Source organism: Nerophis lumbriciformis, linkage group LG29 (genome assembly GCF_033978685.3).
Source record: "Nerophis lumbriciformis linkage group LG29, RoL_Nlum_v2.1, whole genome shotgun sequence".
NCBI lineage: Eukaryota > Metazoa > Chordata > Actinopteri > Syngnathiformes > Syngnathidae > Nerophis > Nerophis lumbriciformis.
Window position 1 is genome coordinate 34,762,044 of NC_084576.2, and position 23,156 is coordinate 34,785,199.

The 23,156-nt window shown below is 37.2% G+C and overlaps 1 protein-coding gene across 2 annotated transcripts in view; it reads left to right on the forward strand.

Moving 5' to 3' along the window:
- The window catches only part of cdk19 (cyclin dependent kinase 19), a 140,222-nt gene extending 124,307 nt beyond the window's left edge, over positions 1-15,915 (forward strand). For both annotated transcript variants that reach the window (XM_061924430.2, XM_061924429.2), the window contains 3 exons: positions 1,597-1,675; positions 6,584-6,817; positions 15,641-15,915. In XM_061924430.2, coding sequence (XP_061780414.1) covers positions 1,597-1,675; positions 6,584-6,817; positions 15,641-15,769 — 442 coding nt within the window. In that variant the 3' untranslated portion in view covers positions 15,770-15,915. The remainder of the gene's footprint in view (positions 1-1,596; positions 1,676-6,583; positions 6,818-15,640) is intronic.
- The last annotated feature ends 7,241 nt before the right edge of the window (positions 15,916-23,156 follow it).

Genomic DNA, 23,156 nt, shown 5'->3' on the forward strand with positions numbered 1-23,156 from the left:
TATTTCATGTTCACACTGAGAAACAAATAATCATGAACTTAGAATGTAATGGCAGCAACACATTGCAAAAAAGGCATTTTTACCAGTGTGTTACATGGCCTTTCCTTTTAACAACACTCAGTAAAGGTTTGGGAACTGAGGAGACACATTTTTGAAGTGGAATTCTTCCCCATTCTTGCTTGATGTACAGCTTAAGTTGTTCAACAGTCTCCCTTCTCAACACCTGGCTTGGCATCGTCTTGCTGAAATAAGCAGGGGCGTCCATGATTAACAACATATGTTGCTCCAAAAGCTGTATGTACCTTTCATGCATTAATGGTGCCTTCACAGATGTGTAAGTTACCCATGTCTTGGCCACTAATACACCCCCATACTATCACACATGCTGACTTTTACACTTTCACCCTGGAACAGTCCGGAAGGTTCTTTTCCTTTTTGGTCCGGAGGACACCACGTCCACAGTTTCCAAAAACAATTTGAAATGTGGACTCGTCAGACCACAGAACACTTTTCCACTTTGCATCAGTCCATCTTAGATGAGCTCGGGCCCGGCGAAGCCTTTCTGGGTGTTGTTGATAAATGGCTTTGGCTTTGAAGCCTTTCTGGGTGTTGTTGATAAATGGCTTTGGCTTTGCATAAAAACCTCGTGATGTCCGTTGTGTCCTGAGCAAGACACTTCACCCTTGCTCCTGATGGGTGCTGGTTAGCGCCTTGCATGGCAGCTCCCTCCATCAGTGTGTGAATGTGTGTGTGAATGGGTAAATGTGGAAGTAGTGTCGAAGCGCTTTGAGTACCTTGAAGGTAGAAAAGCGCTATACAAGTACAACCCATTTATCATTTATTTATTAGAGTTTTAACTTGCACTTACAGATGTAGCGATCAACTGTAGTTACTGACAGTGGTTTTCTGAAGTGTTTCTGAGTCCATGTGGTGATATCCTTTACACACTGATGTCCCTTTTTGATGCAGTTGAGCCTGAGGGATCCAAGGTGTGTAATATCATGGCTTACGTGCAGTGATTTCTCCACATTCTCTCAACCTTTTGATGATATTACGGAGCGTAGATGGTGAAATCCCTAAATTCCTTCCTCTTAAACAATTTGCTCAGGCATTTGTTGACAAAGTGGTGACCCTCGCCCCGTCCTTGTTTGTGAACGACTGGAAGCTGCTTTTATACCCAATCATGGCACCCACCTGTTCCCAATTAGCCTGTTCACCTGTGGGATGTTCCAAATAAGTCTTTGATGAACATTCCTCAACTTTCTCAGTCTTTTTTGCCACTTGTGCCAGCTTTTTTGAAACATGTTGCAGGCATCAAACTCCAAATGAGCTAATATTTGCAAAAAAATAACCAGTGTAAACATGAAATATCTTGTCTTTGCAGTCTATTCAATTGAATATAAGTTGAAAAGGATTTGTTGTATTCTCTTTTTATTGACCATTTACACAACGTGACAACTTCACTGCTTTTGGGCTTTGCATGAGTTTATTATCATTTAGATGTAATTGTGATTATAAAGTCAAGTGTTCAGTGGGGCCCTAGTTGTCCAGTACTTGTGAAAAAAACAGACCCTTATCTGTGTTTTGCACCTGCAGTGTGTTTGCCGGGTGCCAGATCCCATACCCAAAGAGAGAGTTTCTCAATGAAGACGAACCGGAGGAGAAAACAGAAAAGGTAATTGTTCACATTGACAATCTTCCTTCTTCTCAGCATCACCCTGGACAGTTTTACTTCAATGGGACTATTAAGACCCCACATGACACATTGGTGTGGATGTTGATAAGATAAGGTACATAGATGCAGCAGTGAAGGAATTCATATGGGCCCATTCCTGGGTGGGTCTCGTGTGAGAGGAAGAGGAGACTTAATTGTTTTGCAATGAAATCTGCTGAAAACATACTTGCCAACCCTCCCGGATATTCCGGGAGACTCCCGAAATTCAGCGCCTCTCCCGAAAACCTCCCGGGACAAATTTTCTCCCGAAAATCTCCCGAAATTCAGGCGGAGCTGGAGGCCACGCCCCCTCCAGCTCCATGCGGACCTGAGTGACGTGTCGACAGCCTGTTCTCACGTCCGCTTTCCCACAATATAAACAGCTAATGATGGAGGGCGAGTTCTTGGTTTCTTATGTGGGTTTATTGTTAGGCAGTTTCATTAACGTCCTCCCAGCGCGGTAACAACACACAACAACAGCAGTCACGTTTTCGTCTACCGTAAAGCAGTTTGTCTGCCGTAAACAGCAATGTTGTGACACTCTTAAACAGGACAATACTGCCATCTACTGTACATGCATATGTGACCCACCCATAATGTGTCACATTTTGGTGTTGATTTATTTATTTGATTATGTGGTTTGAATTCGTTTTTGGAGCTGTCATTACACATTTATCAGTATTCACATTGGTCAGTAGGGGGCAGTAGGGCGTTTCTTCCCAATTGAATGCTATCACCTGCAGACCAGAAGTGTCTTGTCATTCTGGTGAGCGCGACCAGTCTGTGAACAATTGAAACGTCCTGTGTGCTTTTTCCTCCTGTATAACAGGTTAGTTTTGGTGAATCAACTCACTGAATAATATCCATGTGATCTTTATAAGTTTAAGTACACATTCTGATGGTGGAGCCTAACTCTAAAGTGTTTGTGAGTTGTAGTTTGTATTTGTGAATGAATCCAGGGCACAGCTGCAGTAATCAATACAAAAAGGCGACGTGAGTGCGCAATGTTTATATAGGAACTTCTGATCCTAATTCAGACTCCCAAATTAGAGCTCCCGTTTTCTTATTGATTTTATAATGTATATTTGTATAATGTGTGTGTTCTGAAATAGTGACAGAGAATAGAACAAGGATGGACAATTCAACCCTTAACTCAACAATGAGTAGATGAGTGTTATGTGTGTGTATGTGTAAATGAATGAACACTGAAATTCAAGTATTTCTTTTATTTATTTATATATATATATATATATATATATATATATATATATATATATATATATATATATATATATATATATATATATATATGTAATAAAAAAATATATAGCTAGAATTCACTGAAAGTCAAGTATTTCTTATATATATATATATATATCTTAACCACGCCCCCCACCCCCCACCCCCCACCTCCCGAAATCGGAGGTCTCAAGGTTGGCAAGTATGGCTGAAAATGATGGCAAGTGCCACTCTACATAGCAACTGACACTGTGGTCAAAGTTGGAATTGCCAAAAAACACACAGTTTAATTTATTCAACACTCTCCTGCCATCTGGCGGCTAAAGTGGATAGTACACATTGAGAAAAAACGACCGACAGGAAGGCCAGAAACACTTTTTATTTCAACAGATTCTTGCGCCGTACCTGCTGTTAAAAGTCTACAGACTTGACTGCACAGTTCCTGTCTTCACAATAAAAGTGCTGCTTCATCCTGCCTGCGCTAACAAAATAAGAGTCTCAGAAAGCTAGCAAGCTAGGGAGTTTGCCGCCAATGTATTTCTTGTAAAGTGTATAAAAAGGAGTATGACAGACTTTCATGTGGTATTGGACAGAAAGGAGGACTTTTTTTCTCCTCCATTGTAAAATGTGGAGGTTATCATCACTACTGTCTGATTCCTATCAATGCAAGTCATCAACTTATATTCTTGTCTTCATGAAAGAAACATGCTTGTGTATATATATATATATATATATATATATATATATATATATATATATATATATATATATATATATATATATATATATATGTATGTGTGGGAAAAAAATCACAAGACTATTTCATCAAACCGTCAACTTCCTTGACGTCACTTTCAACCTGAGAAATAACAGCTACCAACCATTCACGAAACCCAACACAACACTCCAATACGTGCACCATGACAGCAACCACCCACCCACCACCACGAAAAGAATACCTACCGGAATCAATAAAAGGCTATCGATGCTGTCATCTAGCAAAGCTGAATTTGACCAAGCAACCCCCCCGTACCAAAAAGCCCTTGATGAAAGCGGATACAATTTCACCCTCACCTATGAACCCACGCCAGGAAACCAGCCAAAAAAGAACAGAAAACGAAACGACATCATCTGGTACAACCCCCCATACAGCAAAAACGTCTCAACTAACATTGGACACAAATTCCTCAATCTGATTGACAAACACTTTCCCAAAGACAACACCCTAAGAAAAGTATTCAACAAGAACAACATTAAATTGAGCTACAGCTGCATGAACAATATACGACAAATCATCTCAAACCACAACAAAACAATTGCAAATGAGCCGTCGGCCCCCGGACAGAGCGACTCCAAAACCAACAAAGGTTGCAACTGTCGAAAGAAACCTGATTGCCCTCTCAACGGGGGGTGCTTACAAACATCAGTTGTCTACCAATCTAAGGTAACACGCAAGGACATTAACACATCCGACACATATGTAGGATTAACCGAGGGAGAGTTCAAAACCAGATGGAACAATCACAAGGCTTCTTTCAGGAACAAAAACCTGCGGAATACCACAGAACTCAGCAAACACATTTGGGACCTCAAAGACAATAATGTTGAATATTCAATAACATGGCAAATTCTTGCATCCAGCACACCTTACAATAGTGGTAATAAAAGATGCAACCTATGCTTGAAAGAGAAACTGTTTATTATTTACCGTCCAGACCTGTCATCCCTCAACAAGCGCAGCGAAATTGTGACAGCATGCCGCCATAGACGGAAACACCTCCTAGGTAACACATGAGCCAATCACTACGCCCCTACGCCAGCCTGTACCCACCCACTCTGTGCCCTATATAAACCATGGTATGTGAATGCTTCCATTAAAATCTCCTGATGATTGAGGGTACCCCCCCTCATGAAACAGGCCTGTAGAGATGAAATAGTCTTGTGATTTTTCCCCACACATACATATATTGCGCTCTACTACGGTATCGAGCACTATTTTTTGGATAACCTTATTAAGACATATATACATATATATGTAGATTGGCTCGACTTGGTCATTTAAAAAGTAGCTCACCTGCTGAAAACGTGTGTGCACACCTGTTGTATGCAAATACACACTGGGCTCCAAATGTGTTATTTACATAACAGAGGTGTTCCTCAAGGCACCCCTATAAGTCCTCTTCTTTTTGGCAGTTACACGTTATTTTGGTAATGTGATTTACAATCTGTTACTAAGGTGTTTCTGTAGCTTGTTTACGTCAAATGCACTCGTTGGTCACTTGTTCCACTTCTTTAGTTACACTAGTAGTCAGGGATGTAACACTAAGTGGTAATAATGACAACCTCGTAAATTAAAATGATTTAAAAAAAAAACGTGATTGATAACCACATTTTGATAAACTTACGGACTGACGAGTGAAAGCTATCTTCAATGCTAACATGAATACAAGACTCAGTAACGTCTTTGCACATCAACAAAGGACATACCCCAATGTAAAGGTGTATAAACACATTGTTATCAACAGTGTACATTGAACATCTCGGCTGTTGTGTCTTCACACAGTGTGATTGAGTCCTACTCTAAGGAATAGGACACAGACCCAGGTGTTTTTTTACAACTTTATTAACACAAATGGAGGTGTCTTGCATGAAATTAAGCCACAGGTAGGTAGGTAGGTAGGTAGTGTTGCATCAGACCAGTTCTTCCTCCCAGGGAATCTAAGTTACTGGTCAATCCCAAGTTCTTTCGATGACATATATGCTGAGTAAGAAGGACCATCAAGACAGAATTGGAATATTTTCAAGTTTTACTAAAACTTTAGGAGATCAGTTTATCGGCTACTCTAGTTGATCTGACATTCAAACGGAAAAGCCAACTTCTTTCACATAAAGAAAGCCCCCCTCTCCCCCTCGCAACACTGATAAGGAAGACTTGGGAGTTTGGTTTCACATTCCTGATGGTTTAAGACACTAAACAGACAACCTGAAGACAAAGAGAGACTGGTAGAATATACAAAGGAAAAGTACTAGCTCCCCTAAACATGGCTACGTTAAAAGAAAGAACTCTTAAACATATATGCATCCTCCACAGTAGGTAGGTAGGTCTTTATTGTCATTGCACAAGTACAATGAAACTTTGTTTTCAGCACAAACCCGTTCAAGATGAGACAAACAAACAGTGTACAGGGTTACAGAACAGGAACGCTGATGGGTGGCCACAAGGCGCCCCGTAAAAGACGGGAAAAAAGTCAACGCTGGGGAAGGATGAGTAAAAAAATACAATCTGGAGTGGGGAAAACACTATAACACAACATACATCTCCAGACTTGCAACACAGGGGAGGGAGTGGGGGGCCACGGTGGCAGGCTGCAGCTCTTCAGCCGTCCATCACCCCCAAGGGATTCGCGTCAAGGGCGTTGGGGTATGTGTGTGTGGCGTATATTTTTTGTGGATGCATGTGTGTGTGTGTAAGCCTGCAGTGTGTCTCTGTTCCGCGGCCTTGATGTCGTGCAGCCGATGGTCAGTCCAAAGTCAACAACAACAACAACAACAACAACAACAAGTGTGTGTCCGCGAGAGACAAGAAGGGACTTATTTAAGTCACGGCAATAACGGCGCCTGTTGTTGCAGAACCAGACGCAACAGCACCAGCAGACGACAGGCCAGAACCAGAACCAGAACCAGAACCAGCAACAAGCGGCAGCCCAGCAGGCCACATCTCAGCAGAACTCCACCCAGACCAATGGCACTGCAGGAGCTGGAGGGTTACAGCATGGACAAGACCAGGGGCCCCAGAATAAAAAAGCTCGCATCGGGCCCTCTGGGGCCTCCTCAGGCCCTGGGCTGCACCAGTCAGAGTACCAGGTCAGTCACATTCAATACACGTCCAATTGCTGCCAAAATGTCTCCATACATTGCTGCATTCATCTTTCCCTCCATCAGGTTTGATGGGAAGTGTTGGTTTTCATCCAGGATGTCTCTGTACATTGCTGCATTTATCTTTCCCTCCATCAGGTTGAATGGGAAGTATTGGTTTTCATCCAGGATGTCTCTGTACATTGCTGCATTTATCTTTCCCTCCATCAGGTTGGATGAAAAGTTAAAGTTAAAGTACCAATGATTGTCACACACACACACACACACTAGGTGTGGTGAAATGTGTCCTCTGCATTTGACCCATCCCCTTGTTCACCCCCTGGGAGGTGAGGGGAGCAGTGAGCAGCAGTACATAATAGTGTGAGAGTCCAGTCCATAGTGGATCTAACATAATAGTGTGAGAGTCCAGTCCATAGTGGATCTAACATAATAGTGTGAGAGTCCAGTCCATAGTGGATCTAACATAATAGTGAGAGAGTCCAGTCCATAGTGGATCTAACATAATAGTGTGAGAGTCCAGTCCATAGTGGATCTAACATAATAGTGAGAGTCCAGTCCATAGTGGATCTAACATAATAGTGTGAGAGTCCAGTCCATAGTGGATCTAACATAATAGTGAGAGAGTCCAGTCCATAGTGGATCTAACATAATAGTGTGAGAGTCCAGTCCATAGTGGATCTAACATAATAGTGTGAGAGTCCAGTCCATAGTGGATCTAACATAATAGTGAGAGAGTCCAGTCCATAGTGGATCTAACATAATAGTGTGAGAGTCCAGTCCATAGTGGATCTAACATAATAGTGTGAGAGTCCAGTCCATAGTGGATCTAACATAATAGTGAGAGAGTCCAGTCCATAGTGGATCTAACATAATAGTGTGAGAGTCCAGTCCATAGTGGATCTAACATAATAGTGTGAGAGTCCAGTCCATAGTGGATCTAACATAATAGTGAGAGAGTCCAGTCCATAGTGGATCTAACATAATAGTGAGAGTCCAGTCCATAGTGGATCTAACATAATAGTGTGAGAGTCCAGTCCATAGTGGATCTAACATAATAGTGTGAGAGTCCAGTCCATAGTGGATCTAACATAATAGTGAGAGTCCAGTCCATAGTGGATCTAACATAATAGTGTGAGAGTCCAGTCCATAGTGGATCTAACATAATAGTGAGAGTCCAGTCCATAGTGGATCTAACATAATAGTGTGAGAGTCCAGTCCATAGTGGATCTAACATAATAGTGTGAGAGTCCAGTCCATAGTGGATCTAACATAATAGTGAGAGTCCAGTCCATAGTGGATCTAACATAATAGTGTGAGAGTCCAGTCCATAGTGGATCTAACATAATAGTGAGAGTCCAGTCCATAGTGGATCTAACATAATAGTGAGAGTCCAGTCCATAGTGGATCTAACATAATAGTGTGAGAGTCCAGTCCATAGTGGATCTAACATAATAGTGTGAGAGTCCAGTCCATAGTGGATCTAACATAATAGTGTGAGAGTCCAGTCCATAGTGGATCTAACATAATAGTGAGAGAGTCCAGTCCATAGTGGATCTAACATAATAGTGAGAGTCCAGTCCATAGTGGATCTAACATAATAGTGTGAGAGTCCAGTCCATAGTGGATCTAACATAATAGTGAGAGTGCAGTCCATAGTGGATCTAACATAATAGTGAGAGTCCAGTCCATAGTGGATCTAACATAATATTGTTAGAGTCCAGTCCATAGTGGATCTAACATAATAGTGAGAGTCCAGTCCATAGTGGATCTAACATAATAGTGAGAGTCCAGTCCATAGTGGATCTAACATAATAGTGTGAGAGTCCAGTCCATAGTGGATCTAACATAATAGTGAGAGTCCAGTCCATAGTGTAATATGTGCTAGTTTTAGTCTCACTTTTGCTTGTGTCAACATCCGTTTGTGCCGACCTCAGTCAGACAGCTCCACAAATGTGTTCCACACTTCCACTCTATGATAGTAGGCAGCTGCAAATGCTAGCAGGACATGTCAACATTGCTGTCACTGGCAATGTCCTACTTTGTCCTCATTATTGATCCTGTGCCACCCTCATTCTCAACACTATTGACATCTCATCAGTTGGGAGCCTTTTGTTACCAGTGAGCTGATCAAATTCAAATGCATCAGTGTGTGAATGTGGAAATAGTGTCAAAGCGCTTTGAATACCTAGAAAAGTGCTATACAAGTATAACCTATTTACCATTTCAGGTTTTGTTTGTACACGGCTAGTTGTAGTTGTACGGTGTTGCATGTATCATGATCAAGAATATAGTCACTCACTCAATGGACACTCGGTCGTTTGGTCCAGCTGGCTGGAAAAGTATTTTTTTCCTGTTGATTTGGGTAAGCACTCCATTTATGTTGGCATAGCTTGGCTCCAAGTTCCACATTTGCAGTGTCGAGTCACGTCGACCTCACGTTTCAGTCTCTCTTCATGCTGGCTTCTACAAGCAGTAGTTCATCCTCCGTATATTCAGGTTCAAAAAGATAAGGTTGTGAATCCTCATTTGAACAAAAATAGTCAAATGTAAATGATTAGATGACAAAGTGCTTCATAGAACATTTGACTCCAAATGAAAAGACATTACAGTGTAGTACAAAATATTAAACATTGATCATTTCAGGGGCAATTTTTTCATCAATAAATTGTGGATTAAAGCTATTTTTTGGCAAAGCACAAACTCAAAGTATCTGTAGAGGTTTGAGTTGAATCAGAGCAAACAAGTTAATAAAAAGTGTCATTCAAAAATGTTAAATATTCTCCTGATGAACCCAGTTTGTAAATGTATTCTCCCAGTAGCTCAGTCACGTTGTTTTGAAAGAAAAAGCAACACTTCTAATCATTTTAATACAAACTAGCAAACACAGACCGCTTTGGAAAATGTCTTGGTCAGTCTGCAATTGTCAACAGGAAGTGATGCCCTTAAATGGTCACAGCTGTGCTCAATCAATTGACATCACAACAAATCAACAATGAAAGTGCACAAATAATAGACAACATGGAAAATTGAACACAATAAATCAAAGACTCAGTACAGTATCATAGGAAAATAAATAAAAAGCAATAAAAAACAAATAAATGTTTCATTATTTTTTTTCAATTATTATTATTTTTTTAACTTTATTTATTTTTTTAACATGTTATTTTTTTTTTACTGCTTTATTTAATTTCCTATGATACTGTACTGTTACCTGAACAAATTCCACCCACAATGCAGACTCGCAGGTAAAACTATGTGACTGAATGTAGGAAAAAACAAGCACTCTCCAAAAAACGTAATAAAACAAAACTAAAGAGGTGCACGGCAAAAAGTGTAGTTAAAGAAAAAGCAAGACCAGCAACACTTTTAATCATTTTAATACAAACTAGCAAACACAGACCGCTTTGGAAAATGTCTTGGTCAGTCTGCAATTGTCAACAGGAAGTGATGCCCTTAAATGGTCAATCAATCAACATCACAACAACTTCAACAATGTAAGTGCACAAATATAAGACAAAATTTAAATTTGTACAAAATAAATCAAAGACTCAGTACAGTATCATAGGAAAATAAATAAAAAGCAATACAAAAAATAAAATAATTAAAAATTAAAAAAAAAAAAATTTTTTACATAAAAAAAAGTTTAATATTTATTTATTTTATTTTATTTTATCTTTAATTTTACTTTTCTTTTCTTATCTTTTTTTTTTTTTTTTTTTTTTTACTGCTTTATTTATTTTCCTATGATACTGTACTGTTACATGTTACCTGAACAAATTCCACCCACAATGCAGACTCGCAGGTAAAACATGCACTCTCCAGACAAAATGGAAAATTGTACAAAATAAATCAAAGACTTAGTACAGTATCATAGGAAAATAAATAAAAAGCAATACAAAAAAATAAAATAACTAAAAATTAAAAAAACAATTTTTTTTACATAAAAAAGTTTAATATTTATTTATTTTATTTTATTTTATCTTTAATTTTACTTTTCTTATGTTTTTTGTTTTTGTTTTGTTTTTTACTGCTTTATTAATTTTCCTATGATACTGTACTGTTACCTGAACAAATTCCACCCACAATGCAGACTTGCAGGTAAAACATGCACTCTCCAGACAAAATGGAAAATTGTACAAAATAAATCAAAGACTCAGTACAGTATCATAGGAAAAAATAAATAAAGCAATTAAAATAGAAAAATAGAAAAACATATTTTTTCACATTTAAACAGTAGTTTTACATTTTATAGAAATGTTAAATTTTTACATTATTTAACTCTTTAAAAAAAAAAGTATTTATTTAATTGTTTTTTTCTATGATTTTTCTATTTTCCTATGATACTGTACCGAGTCTTTGATTTATTTTGTACAATTTTCCATTTTGTCTGGAGAGTGCATGTTTTTTCCTACATTCAGTCACATAGTTTTACCTGCGAGTCTGCATTGTGGGTGGAATTTGTATCATAGGAAAATAAATAAAGCAGTAAAAAAAAAAATCATGTTAAAAAATAAAATAAAATTTAAAAAGATGAAACATTTATCTTTTTTTAAATGTAAAAAAATATATATATTTTAATTTGTATTATTATTATTTTATTTATTTTCCTATGATACTGTACTGAGTCTTTGATTTATTTCGTACAATTTTCCATTGTGTCTATTATTTGTGCACTTTCATTGTTGATTTGTTGTTGATTGATTGTTATGTCGATTGATTGAGCACAGCTGTGACTATTTAAGGGCATCACTTCCTGTTGACAATTGCAGACTGACCAAGACATTTTCCAAAGCGGTCTGTGTTTGCTAGTTTGTATTAAAATGATTAGAAGTGTTGCTGGTCTTGCTTTTTCTTTAACTACACTTTTTGCCGTGCACCTCTTTAGTTTAGTTTGATTAAGTTTTTTGGAGAGTGCGTGTTTTTTCCTTTATTCATTCACATAGTTTTACCTGCGAGTCCGCAATGTGGTAGAATTTGTCCAGGTAACACATTGTGAGAGGAACAGCTTTGAATGCAGTTCCTTTTAAAACGGTTGTCTTTGAACTTGATATTTGTGTCTTTGAACTTGATATTTGTGTCTTTGAACTTGATATTTGTGTCTTTGAACTTGATATTTGTGTCTTTGAACTTTATATTTGTGTCTTTCAACTTGATATTTGTGTCTTTGAACTTGATATTTGTGTCTTTGAACTTGATATTTATGTCTTTGAACTTGATATTTGTGTCTTTGAACTTGATATTTGTTTCTTTGAACTTTATATTTGTCTTTGAACTTGATATTTGTGTCTCTGAACTTGATATTTATGTCTTTGAACTTGATATTTGTGTCTTTGAACTTGATATTTGTGTCTTTGAACTTTATGTGTGTCTTTGTACTTGATGTGTGTCTTTGTACTTGATGTGTGTCTTTGAACTTGATATTTGTGTCTTTGAACTTGATATATGTGTCTTTGAATTTGATGTGTCTTTGAACTTGATATTTTTGTCTTTGAACTTGATATTTGTGTCTTTGAACTTGATATGTGTGTCTTTGAACTTTATATTTGTGTCTTTGAACTTGATATTTGTGTCTTTGAACTTGATATTTGTGTCTTTGAACTTGATATTTGTGTCTTTGAACTTGATATTTTTGTCTTTGAACTTGATATTTGTGTGATATTTTTGTCTTTGTCTTTGAACTTGATATGTGTGTCTTTGAACTTTATATTTGTGTCTTTGAACTTCATATTTGTGTCTTTGAACTTGATATTTGTGTCTTTGAACTTGATATTTTTGTCTTTGAACTTGATATTTGTGTCTTTGAACTTGATATTTGTGTCTTTAAAGTTGATATTTGTGTCTTTGAACTTGATAATTGTGTCTTTGAACTTGATAATTGTGTCTTTGAACTTGATATTTTTGTCTTTCAACTTGGTGTGTCTTTCAACTTGATATTTGTGTCTTTAAAGTTGATATTTGTGTCCTTAAAGTTGATATTTGTGTCTTTGAACTTGATATTTGTGTCTTTGAACTTGATATTTGTGTCTTTGAGTCTTTGAACCTTTGAACTTGATATTTTTGTCTTTGAACTATATATTTGTGTCTTTAAAGTTGATATTTGTGTCTTTAAAGTTGATATTTGTGTCTTTGAACTTGATATTTTTGTCTTTGAACAAAGTTGATATTTGTGTCTTTGAACTTGATATTTGTGTCTTTGAACTTGATATTTGTGTCTTTGAGTCTTTGAACCTTTGAACTTGATATTTGTGTCTTTGAACTTGATATTTTTGTCTTTGAACTATATATTTGTGTCTTTAAAGTTGATATTTGTGTCTTTAAAGTTGATATTTGTGTCTTTGAACTTGATATTTTTGTCTTTGAACTTGATATTTGTGTCTTTGAACTTGATATTTTTGTCTTTGAACTTGATATTTGTGTCTTTGAACTTGATATTTTTGTCTTTGAACTTGATATTTGTGTCTTTAAAGTTGATATTTGTGTCTTTGAACTTGATATTTGTGTCTTTGAACTTGATATTTGTGTCTTTGAACTTGATATTTGTGTCTTTGAACTTGATATTTGTGTCTGAAGTTGATATTTGTGTCTTTGAACTTGATATTTTTGTCTTTGAACTTGATATTTGTGTCTTTAAAGTTGATATTTGTGTCTTTGAACTTGATATTTGTGTCTTTGAACTTGATATTTTTGTCTTTGAACTTGATATTTTTGTCTTTGAACTTGATATTTGTTTCTTTGAACTTGATATGTGTCTGAACTTGATATTTTTGTCTTTGAACTTGATATTTGTGTCTAAAGTTGATATTTGTGTCTTTGAACTTGATATTTTTGTCTTTGAACTTGATATTTGTGTCTTTAAAGTTGATATTTGTGTCTTTGAACTTGATATTTGTGTCTTTGAACTTGATATTTTTGTCTTTGAACTTGATATTTTTGTCTTTGAACTTGATATTTGTGTCTTTAAAGTTTATATTTGTGTCTTCGAACTTGACATTTATGTCTTTGAACTTGATATTTGTGTCTTTGAACTTGATATTTGTGTCTTTGAACTTGCAAGTAGACATGCTGGCCAGACCGAGTGATTAATGCTGTTGAACTGGACTGTTCAGACCTTAGACTTGGTACCATGCAGGCTTCATCACTTCATGCTCTCAGACTTGGATAGGACAGCAGTCGTCTGAGGACATGGTGCAAAATCCAAAGAATGTATTCTCTAAAGGCGGGGACATGCCCAGACAAAGAGGCTTTTACTCTACCGTGCTGCAAAACCACACTTGTTAAGTTACAATGGACTGACACCTCTGCCAGCACAACAACTATCATCACCTTCCATTGACTTGTATCAGTGGTGGACGGCACACCTGGAATCTAACGTGCATGTGGACTAGGGTTGTGCCTATACCAATCATTTGGTACCAGTACCTAGATGTATATCGGCACTTTTCAAAATAAAGGGAACTACGAAAAATGTCAATATTTACTTTATTTGAACAGAAAATCTTACAATACAATAAACATATGTTTCCTATTGAACAACAATAGATGGTTAAAATATCAATTAAAAGGCATTAAACACATTAGACTTTTCTTGTTGCTCTCAAAGAACAATTTACAATTGTCCATATTACATAAAGTCTCTTTTAATCAAAGATTAGGTTAGAATATAATAAAAAGCTTTATTTACATTGTATTAAATGATTCATGATTTATGGTTGCTTTAAGAAAAATACAAGTACTAAAAGCAAAAGTATGGATACATGTACACAGATAAGCAGGTAAAACACACTTTTGGTAAAGATTCAACTTCAATTGTAGCAATTTGTTCCCAAATAAAGTCATTTCACTTGCATTAGTTGACGCTAACTGGGCGGTTTTAACTCTGCTAATATTGAAAAGAGCGATACCGGTACTTTTCAAAGGTAGTATAGTACCGATTTCAATCAATTAGTAACGCGGTTCTTTATCAGTACCGATATTGTCAGAATAATTGTGTATAAGTTATCACACAACTTGTTTTCCCATGAGTTCAGGCTGCCCTGCGAGAAGACAAAAGCTGTCTTTGTTCTTATCAAGCAAAAGGCCTACCGCTTGTAAACCTCCAGAATCAGAATCAAAATCAGAATCAGAATCATTTTATTGCCATTATTTGAGAACGGGTTCACAAACTAGGAATTTTTCTTGGTGCAATCGTGCAACATAAAACACAACACAGAATAGGTAATAAAATGAGCTGTGCCTGAGCTATCAGATCTGGGATGCGACGTGGAGGTGTCGGTTTCTTTGATCTATTGGACAGCCACAGGAAGACCTTGTCAAGACCCGAGGTCTACAAAGCGGAGAGGGGGGGGAAACCTGACACCGCTCCAGGCACCTTTTCTTTGAACTGTTTATGACTGAGTGCAGCAGCTGTTTATGACCACCTCCCCTTGTAATCAGAAAATGCCCAAATAAAGGAGGGGCGCATTGGGACTGCCTTCTGTAGCTGAGTGTGCAGCCCCACACGTTTCTCCTCCTGAGCTAAATTGAATCCTGTCTCTGTGTGATTCCTTTGCTTCTTGTCTTGTCTAATAGATGTCATGGGTGTTTGAACCTGACAGCTATATTGCACAACCCTTATGTGTACTGTTGTTATTTGTTAGAGGCTAAATGATTGAATCACTTAGTGAATTTGACCTGTTAAGGTTAATCTTCATCCCGAAATGTCACCTGAAAGCAGAATAACGTTTGGTGAGCAGCAGGTGTCCTGGTCTCAAAAAGACTGATCTAGTTGTCTAAAATGTTGTTGTTCTTCTCCCACCTCTCTCTCTCTCTCAGCACTCCACTACCCGGCTGGGCTACCAAAGCAGTATCCAAGGTTCCACTCAGCCTCAGAGCACCATGGGATACACGTCCTCCTCCCAGCAGAGCTCGCAGTATTCTCACCAGACCCACCATCGCTACTGACACTCCTGAACCAGCAGAGGGCGGCAGGCAGGCGCAGGTCCTGGAAGGTCCAGCGATGTCTGCTCCGTCCTGGCCTGACCTTCTCGGTCGCCAATGTTGCAGCGCCGTGTGCTCACGGACGCCAAGAGACAGCAGAACGTTGAAAGCAAACGCAGGTTTTCATGTCACACGACCTTGAAGACGACACAACTTATGAACACAACTCATACAGTGGTGGTCAAAAGTGTACGTACACGTGTAAAGAACATCATGTCATGGCTGTCTTGACTTTACGATCATTTCTTATTTGTTTGTGATGTAGTGATTGGAGCACATACTTGTTGGTCGCAAAAAACATTCATGAAGTTTGCTTCTTTTATGAATTTATTATGAAAATGTGAGGGTGAAAAGTATACATACAGCAATGTTCATATTTGCTTACATGTCCCTTGGCAAGTTGACCTGCAATAAGGCGCTTTTGGTAGCCATCCACAAGCTTCTGCTTGACCACTTGACCACTAAATTGCTGCAGTTCAGCTAAATGTGTTGACATGGACTTGTTTCTTCAGCATTGTCCACACCTTTAAGTCAGGCCATTCTAAAACCTTCATTCTAGCCTGATTTAGCCATTCCTTTACCACTGTTGACGTCATTGTCCTGTTGGAACACCCAACTGCGCCCAAGACCCAACCTCCGGGCTGATGATTTTAGCTTGTCCTGAACAATTTGGAGCTAATCTTCCTTTTTCATTGTCCCATTTAAAGCAGCAGTTCCATTGTGGGAATTTTTCCAGTTCAACAAACAACTTTGTTTTTTTGTCCTGATTAAGAGGAATTATTTGACGGTTGAAAAGTAGTCGCCAGAAAAAAGGGTGGAAATAGGGCTTTGCAAAAAATGGAGTTCTGGAAAATCCTGGAATTTTTTTGAACTTGTAAAAATGATAGTTTGAATGTCCAGGATGAGTGGAATGTGTTGAAGGTGGAATGGTTGGAATGGGTTGAAAAATGTGGAAATTGTGCAACTTGGAAAAATGTCCCATTCATTTTGAATGGGGAAAAATGTCCCTGAAAACTGGGAATTCTTGGAAATCCGGGATTTTTTTTTTAAATTGTTAAAGGAGAGCACACAATTTTGAAAATGTTGAATATTTTGGAGTTGGAACGGTTTGAATCGGATGCAAAATTGTGGAACTTTGAAAAATGTCCCATTGATTTCAATGGGAATTTCATGAAAATGTGTGAATTTTGGGAAAAGCAGGATTTTTTTTAAAGAAAATGTTAAAAGACTTGAATTTGGAGCTAATCCTCCTTTTTCATTGTCCCATTTAAAGCAGCAGTTCCATTGTGGGAATTTTTCCAGTTCAACAAACAACTTTGTTTTTTTTGTCCTGATTAAGAGGAATTATTTGACGGTTGAAAAGTAGTCGCCAGAAAAAAGGGTGGAAATAGGACTTTGCAAAAAATGGAATTCTGGAAAATCCTGGAATTTTTTTGAACTTGTAAAAATGATAGTTTGAATGTCCAGGATGAGTGGAATGTGGTGAAGGTGGAATGGTTGGAATGGGTTGAAAAATGTGGAAATTGTGCAACTTGGAAAAATGTCCCATTCATTTTGAATGGGGAAAAATGTCCCTGAAAACTGGGAATTCTTGGAAATCCGGGATTTTTTTTTTAAAATTGTTAAAGGAGAGCACTCAATTTTGAAAATGTTGAATATTTTGCAGTTGGAACGGTTTGAATCGGATGAAAAATTGTGGAACTTTGAAAAATGTCCCATTGATTTCATGAAAATGTGTGAATTTTGGGAAAAGCAGGATTTTTTTTTTTTAGAAAATGTTAAAAGACTTGAATTTGGAGCTAATCCTCCTTTTTCATTGTCCCATTTAAAGCAGCAGTTCCATTGTGGGAATTTTTTCCAGTTCAACAAACAACTTTGTTTTTTTGTCCTGATTAAGAGGAATTATTTGACGGTTGAAAAGTAGTCGCCAGAAAAAAGGGTGGAAATAGGGTTTTGCAAAAAATGGAATTCTGGAAAATCCTGGAATTTTTTTGAACTTGTAAAAATGATAGTTTGGATGTCCAGGATGAGTGGAATGTGTTGAAGGTGGAATGGTTGGAATGGGTTGAAAAATGTGAAAATTGTGCAACTTGGAAAAATGTCCCATTCATTTTGAATGGGGAAAAATGTCCCTGAAAACTGGGAATTCTTGGAAATCCGGGAATTTTTTTAAATCGTTGAAGGAGAGCACACAATTTTGAAAATGTTGAATATTTTGGAGTTGGAACGGTTTTGAATCGGATGAAAAATTGTGGAACTTTGAAAAATGTCCCATTGATTTCAATGGGAATTTCATGAAAATGTGTGAATTTTGGGAAAGGCAGGATTTTTTTTTTAGAAAATGTTAAAAGACTTGAATTTGGAGCTAATCCTCCTTTTTCATTGTCCCATTTAAAGCAGCAGTTCCATTGTGGGAATTTTTCCTGTTCAACAAACAACTTTGTTTTTTTGTCCTGATTAAGAGGAATTATTTGACGGTTGAAAAGTAGTCGCCAGAAAAAAGGGTGGAAATAGGACTTTGCAAAAAATTGAATTCTGGAAAATCCTGGAATTTTTTTCTAACTTGTAAAAATGATAGTTTGGATGTCCAGGATGAGTGGAATGTGTTGAAGGTGGAATGGTTGGAATGGGTTGAAAAATGTGGAAATTGTGCAACTTGGAAAAATGTCCCATTCATTTTGAATGGGGAAAAATGTCCCTGAAAACTGGGAATTCATGGAATTTCGGGAATTTTTTTTAAATTGTTGAAGGAGAGCACACAATTTTGAAAATGTTGAATATTTTGGAGTTGGAACGGTTTGAATCGGATGAAAAATTGTGGAATTTTGAAAAATGTCCCATTGATTTCAATGGGAATTTCATGAAAATGTGTGAATTTTGGGAAAAGCGGGATTTTTTTTTAGAAAATGTTAAAAGACTTGAATTTGGAGCTAATCCTCCTTTTTCATTGTCCCATTTAAAGCAGCAGTTCCATTGTGGGAATTTTTCCAGTTCAACAAACAACTTTGTTTTTTTGTCCTGATTAAGAGGAATTATTTGACGGTTGAAAAGTAGTCGCCAGAAAAAAGGGTGGAAATAGGGCTTTGCAAAAAAATGGAATTCTGGAAAATCCTGGAATTTTTTTGAACTCGTAAAAATGATAGTTTGAATGTCCAGGATGAGTGGAATGTGTTGAAGGTGGAATGGTTGGAATGGGTTGAAAAATGTGGAAATTGTGCAACTTGGAAAAATGTCCCATTCATTTTGAATGGGGAAAAATGTCCCTGAAAACTGGGAATTCTTGGAAATCCGGGATTTTTTTTTTTTAATTGTTAAAGGAGAGCACACAATTTTGAAAATGTTGAATATTTTGGAGTTGGAACGGTTTGAATCGGATGAAAAATTGTGGAACTTTGAAAAATGTCCCATTGATTTCAATGGGACATTTCATGAAAATGTGTGAATTTTGGGAAAAGCGGGATTTTTTTTTTTTAGAAAATGTTAAAAGACTTGAATTTGGAGGTAATCCTCCTTTTTCATTGTCCCATTTAAAGCAGCAGTTCCATTGTGGGAAATTTTCCAGTTCAACAAACAACTTTGTTTTTTTGTCCTGATTAAGAGGAATTATTTGACGGTTGAAAAGTAGTCGCCAGAAAAAAGGGTGGAAATAGGGCTTTGCAAAAAATTGAATTCTGGAAAATCCTGGAATTTTTTTGAACTTGTAAAAATGATAGTTTGAATGTCCAGGATGAGTGGAATGTGTTGAAGGTGGAATGGTTGGAATGGGTTGAAAAATGTGGAAATTGTGCAACTTGGAAAAATGTCCCATTCATTTTGAATGGGGAAAAATGTCCCTGAAAACTGGGAATTCTTGGAAATCCGGGATTTTTTTTTTTTAATTGTTAAAGGAGAGCACACAATTTTGAAAATGTTGAATATTTTGGAGTTGGAACGGTTTGAATCGGATGAAAAATTGTGGAACTTTGAAAAATGTCCCATTGATTTCAATGGGACATTTCATGAAAATGTGTGAATTTTGGGAAAAGCGGGATTTTTTTTTTTTAGAAAATGTTAAAAGACTTGAATTTGGAGGTAATCCTCCTTTTTCATTGTCCCATTTAAAGCAGCAGTTCCATTGTGGGAAATTTTCCAGTTCAACAAACAACTTTGTTTTTTTGTCCTGATTAAGAGGAATTATTTGACGGTTGAAAAGTAGTCGCCAGAAAAAAGGGTGGAAATAGGGCTTTGCAAAAAATTGAATTCTGGAAAATCCTGGAATTTTTTTGAACTTGTAAAAATGATAGTTTGAATGTCCAGGATGAGTGGAATGTGTTGAAGGTGGAATGGTTGGAATGGGTTGAAAAATGTGGAAATTGTGCAACTTGGAAAAATGTCCCATTCATTTTGAATGGGGGGAAAAATGTCCCTGAAAACTGGGAATTCTTGGAAATCCGGGATTTTTTTTTTTTAATTGTTAAAGGAGAGCACACAATTTTGAAAATGTTGAATATTTTGGAGTTGGAACGGTTTGAATCGGATGAAAAATTGTGGAACTTTGAAAAATGTCCCATTGATTTCAATGGGACATTTCATGAAAATGTGTGAATTTTGGGAAAAGCAGGATTTTTTTTTTTTAGAAAATGTTAAAAGACTTGAATTTGGAGCTAATTCTCCATTTTTGTTTCATCTGACATCACATGGACAAAGATAAGACCTTCTGGAGGAAAGTTCTGTGGTCAAATGAAACAAAAATGGATCTGTTTGGCCACAATACCCAGCAATATGTTTGGAGGAGAAAAGGTGAGGCCTTTAATCCCAGGAACACCATGCCTACCGTCAAGTATGGTTGTGGTAGTATTATGCTCTGGGCCTGTTTTGCTGCCAATAAAACTACTGCTTTAAATGGGACAATGAAAAAGGAGGATTAGCTCCAAATTCAAGTCTTTTAACATTTTCTAAAAAAAAATCCGCTTTTCCCAAAATTCACACATTTTCATGAAATTCTTATTGAAATCAATGGGACATTTTTCAAAGATGCCACAATTTTTCATCCGATTCAAACCATTCCAACTCCAAAATATTGAACATTTTCAAAATTGTGTGCTCTCCTTCAACAATTAAAAAAAAAAATCCCGGATTTCCAAGAATTCCCAGTTTTCAGGGACATTTTTCCCCATTCAAAATGAATGGGACAGTTTTCCAAGTTGCACATTCTCCACATTTTTCCAACCATTTTTCCAACCATTCCACCTTCAACACATTCCACTCATCCTGGACATTCAAACTATCATTTTTACAAGTTCAAAAAAATTCCAGGATTTTCCAGAATTCCATTTTTTGCAAAGCCCTATTTCCACCCTTTTTTCTGGCGACTACTTTTCAACCGTCAAATAATTCCTCTTAATCAGGACAAAAAAACAAAGTTGTTTGTTGAACTGGAAAAATTCCCACAATGGAACTGCTGCTTTAAATGGGACAATGAAAAAGGAGGATTACCTCCAAATTGTTCAGGACAACCTACCTAAATCATCAGCCCGGAGGTTGGGTCTTGGGCTCAGTTGGGTGTTCCAACAGGACAATGACCCCAAACACACCTCAAAAGTGGTAAAGGAATGGCTAAATCAGACTAGAATGAAGGTTTTAGAATGGCCTGACTTAAAGGTGTGGACAATGCTGAAGAAACAAGTCCATGTCAACACATTTAGCTGAACTGCAGCAATTTAGTGGTCAAGTGGTCAAGCAGAAGCTTGTGGATGGCTACCAAAAGCGCCTTATTGCAGGTCAACTTGCCAAGGGACATGTAAGCAAATATTAACATTGCTGTATGTATACTTTTCACCCTCACATTTTCATAATAAATTCATAAAAGAAGCAAACTTCATGAATGTTTTTTGTGACCAACAACTACTACGACTAACTACACAGACTTTGCTCGGGAGATTTCCCCTCGGAGTAAACGGGGCCAAGCGCTTGCTTCAACGTCACTTTCTCTCACTTCTCAGTGTGCGTTTAAGAGCCCACTGCTGTGTTTAGATGGAGACAGGTGTGGACAGTATTGTCCCCACACTAAAAGTATAGCAGATTTGCTCACATTTTCAGTAGAGCCATAATAAATTCATCAAAGAAGCAAACTTCATGAATGTTTTTTGTGAGCAACAAGTATGTGCTCCAATCACTACATCACAAACAAATAAGAGTTGTAGAAATGATTGACAGCCATGACATGATGTTCTTTACAAGTGTATGTACACTTTTGACCACCACTGTATGTTACCTTATCTCCTTCCTTGTAGTTGCCATGGTGATTGTAGGTGGATGCTGTTGTAAATATTGCAAGTAGAGTTGACTCACATGCAAATGAGCTGAACTTTTTAAGTCCCAAAAATATTTCTCGGAAGAGAAAATGATCAAAAGTGCAGGGAAACACAAAACGGGGAAGTCAACTCGCAACAATCCAACATTCAGAGCACTTTTCTGGCCTGACTTTGGAATGTACACAAGTCTTTCTTTTTTACCACTTGTGTACATCGTGTGTGTGACACTTGTGTACATCGTGTGTGTGACACTTGTGTACATCGTGTGTGTGACACTTGTGTACATCGTGTGCGTGATCACCACTGTTGCTTGTGCACAAACATCCAACCCAAACGTGCGCTTAAACGTACACGGCAGCTAACGGTAAGCCCCGCCCACTCCACCCCCCATTTGTGTGCTTTATTAACCCTGCCTGATGTACATTGTTAAGGTGTTATCATGATGTACATTGTTATCATGATGTACATTGTTAAGGTGTTATCATGATGTACATTGTTATCATGATGTACATTGTTAAGGTGTTATCATGATGTACATTGTTATCATGATGTACATTGTTAAGGTGTTATCATGATGTACATTGTTAAGGTGTTATCATGATGTACATTGTTAAGGTGTTATCATGATGTACATTGTTAAAGTGTTATCATGATGTACATTGTTAAGGTGTTATCATGATGTACATTGTTAAGGTGTTATCATGATGTACATTGTTAAGGTGTTATCATGATGTAGCATGTTAAGGTGTTATCATGATGTACATTGTTAAGGTGTTATCATGATGTACATTGTTAAGGTGTTATCATGATGTAGCATGTTAAGGTGTTATCATGATGTACATTGTTAAGGTGTTATCATGATGTACATTGTTAAGGTGTTATCATGATGTACATTGTTAAGGTGTTATCATGATGTACATTGTTAAGGTGTTATCATGAGTGTCATTATTATTCTTTCTGTGTTTTGTGCATTTTCTACCTTGGACTCACAACAAAATGCACTGAATGTGATTTTCAAAACAAAAGCTTGTGGGCCCTAAAGAGCCATCCTGCCTCAA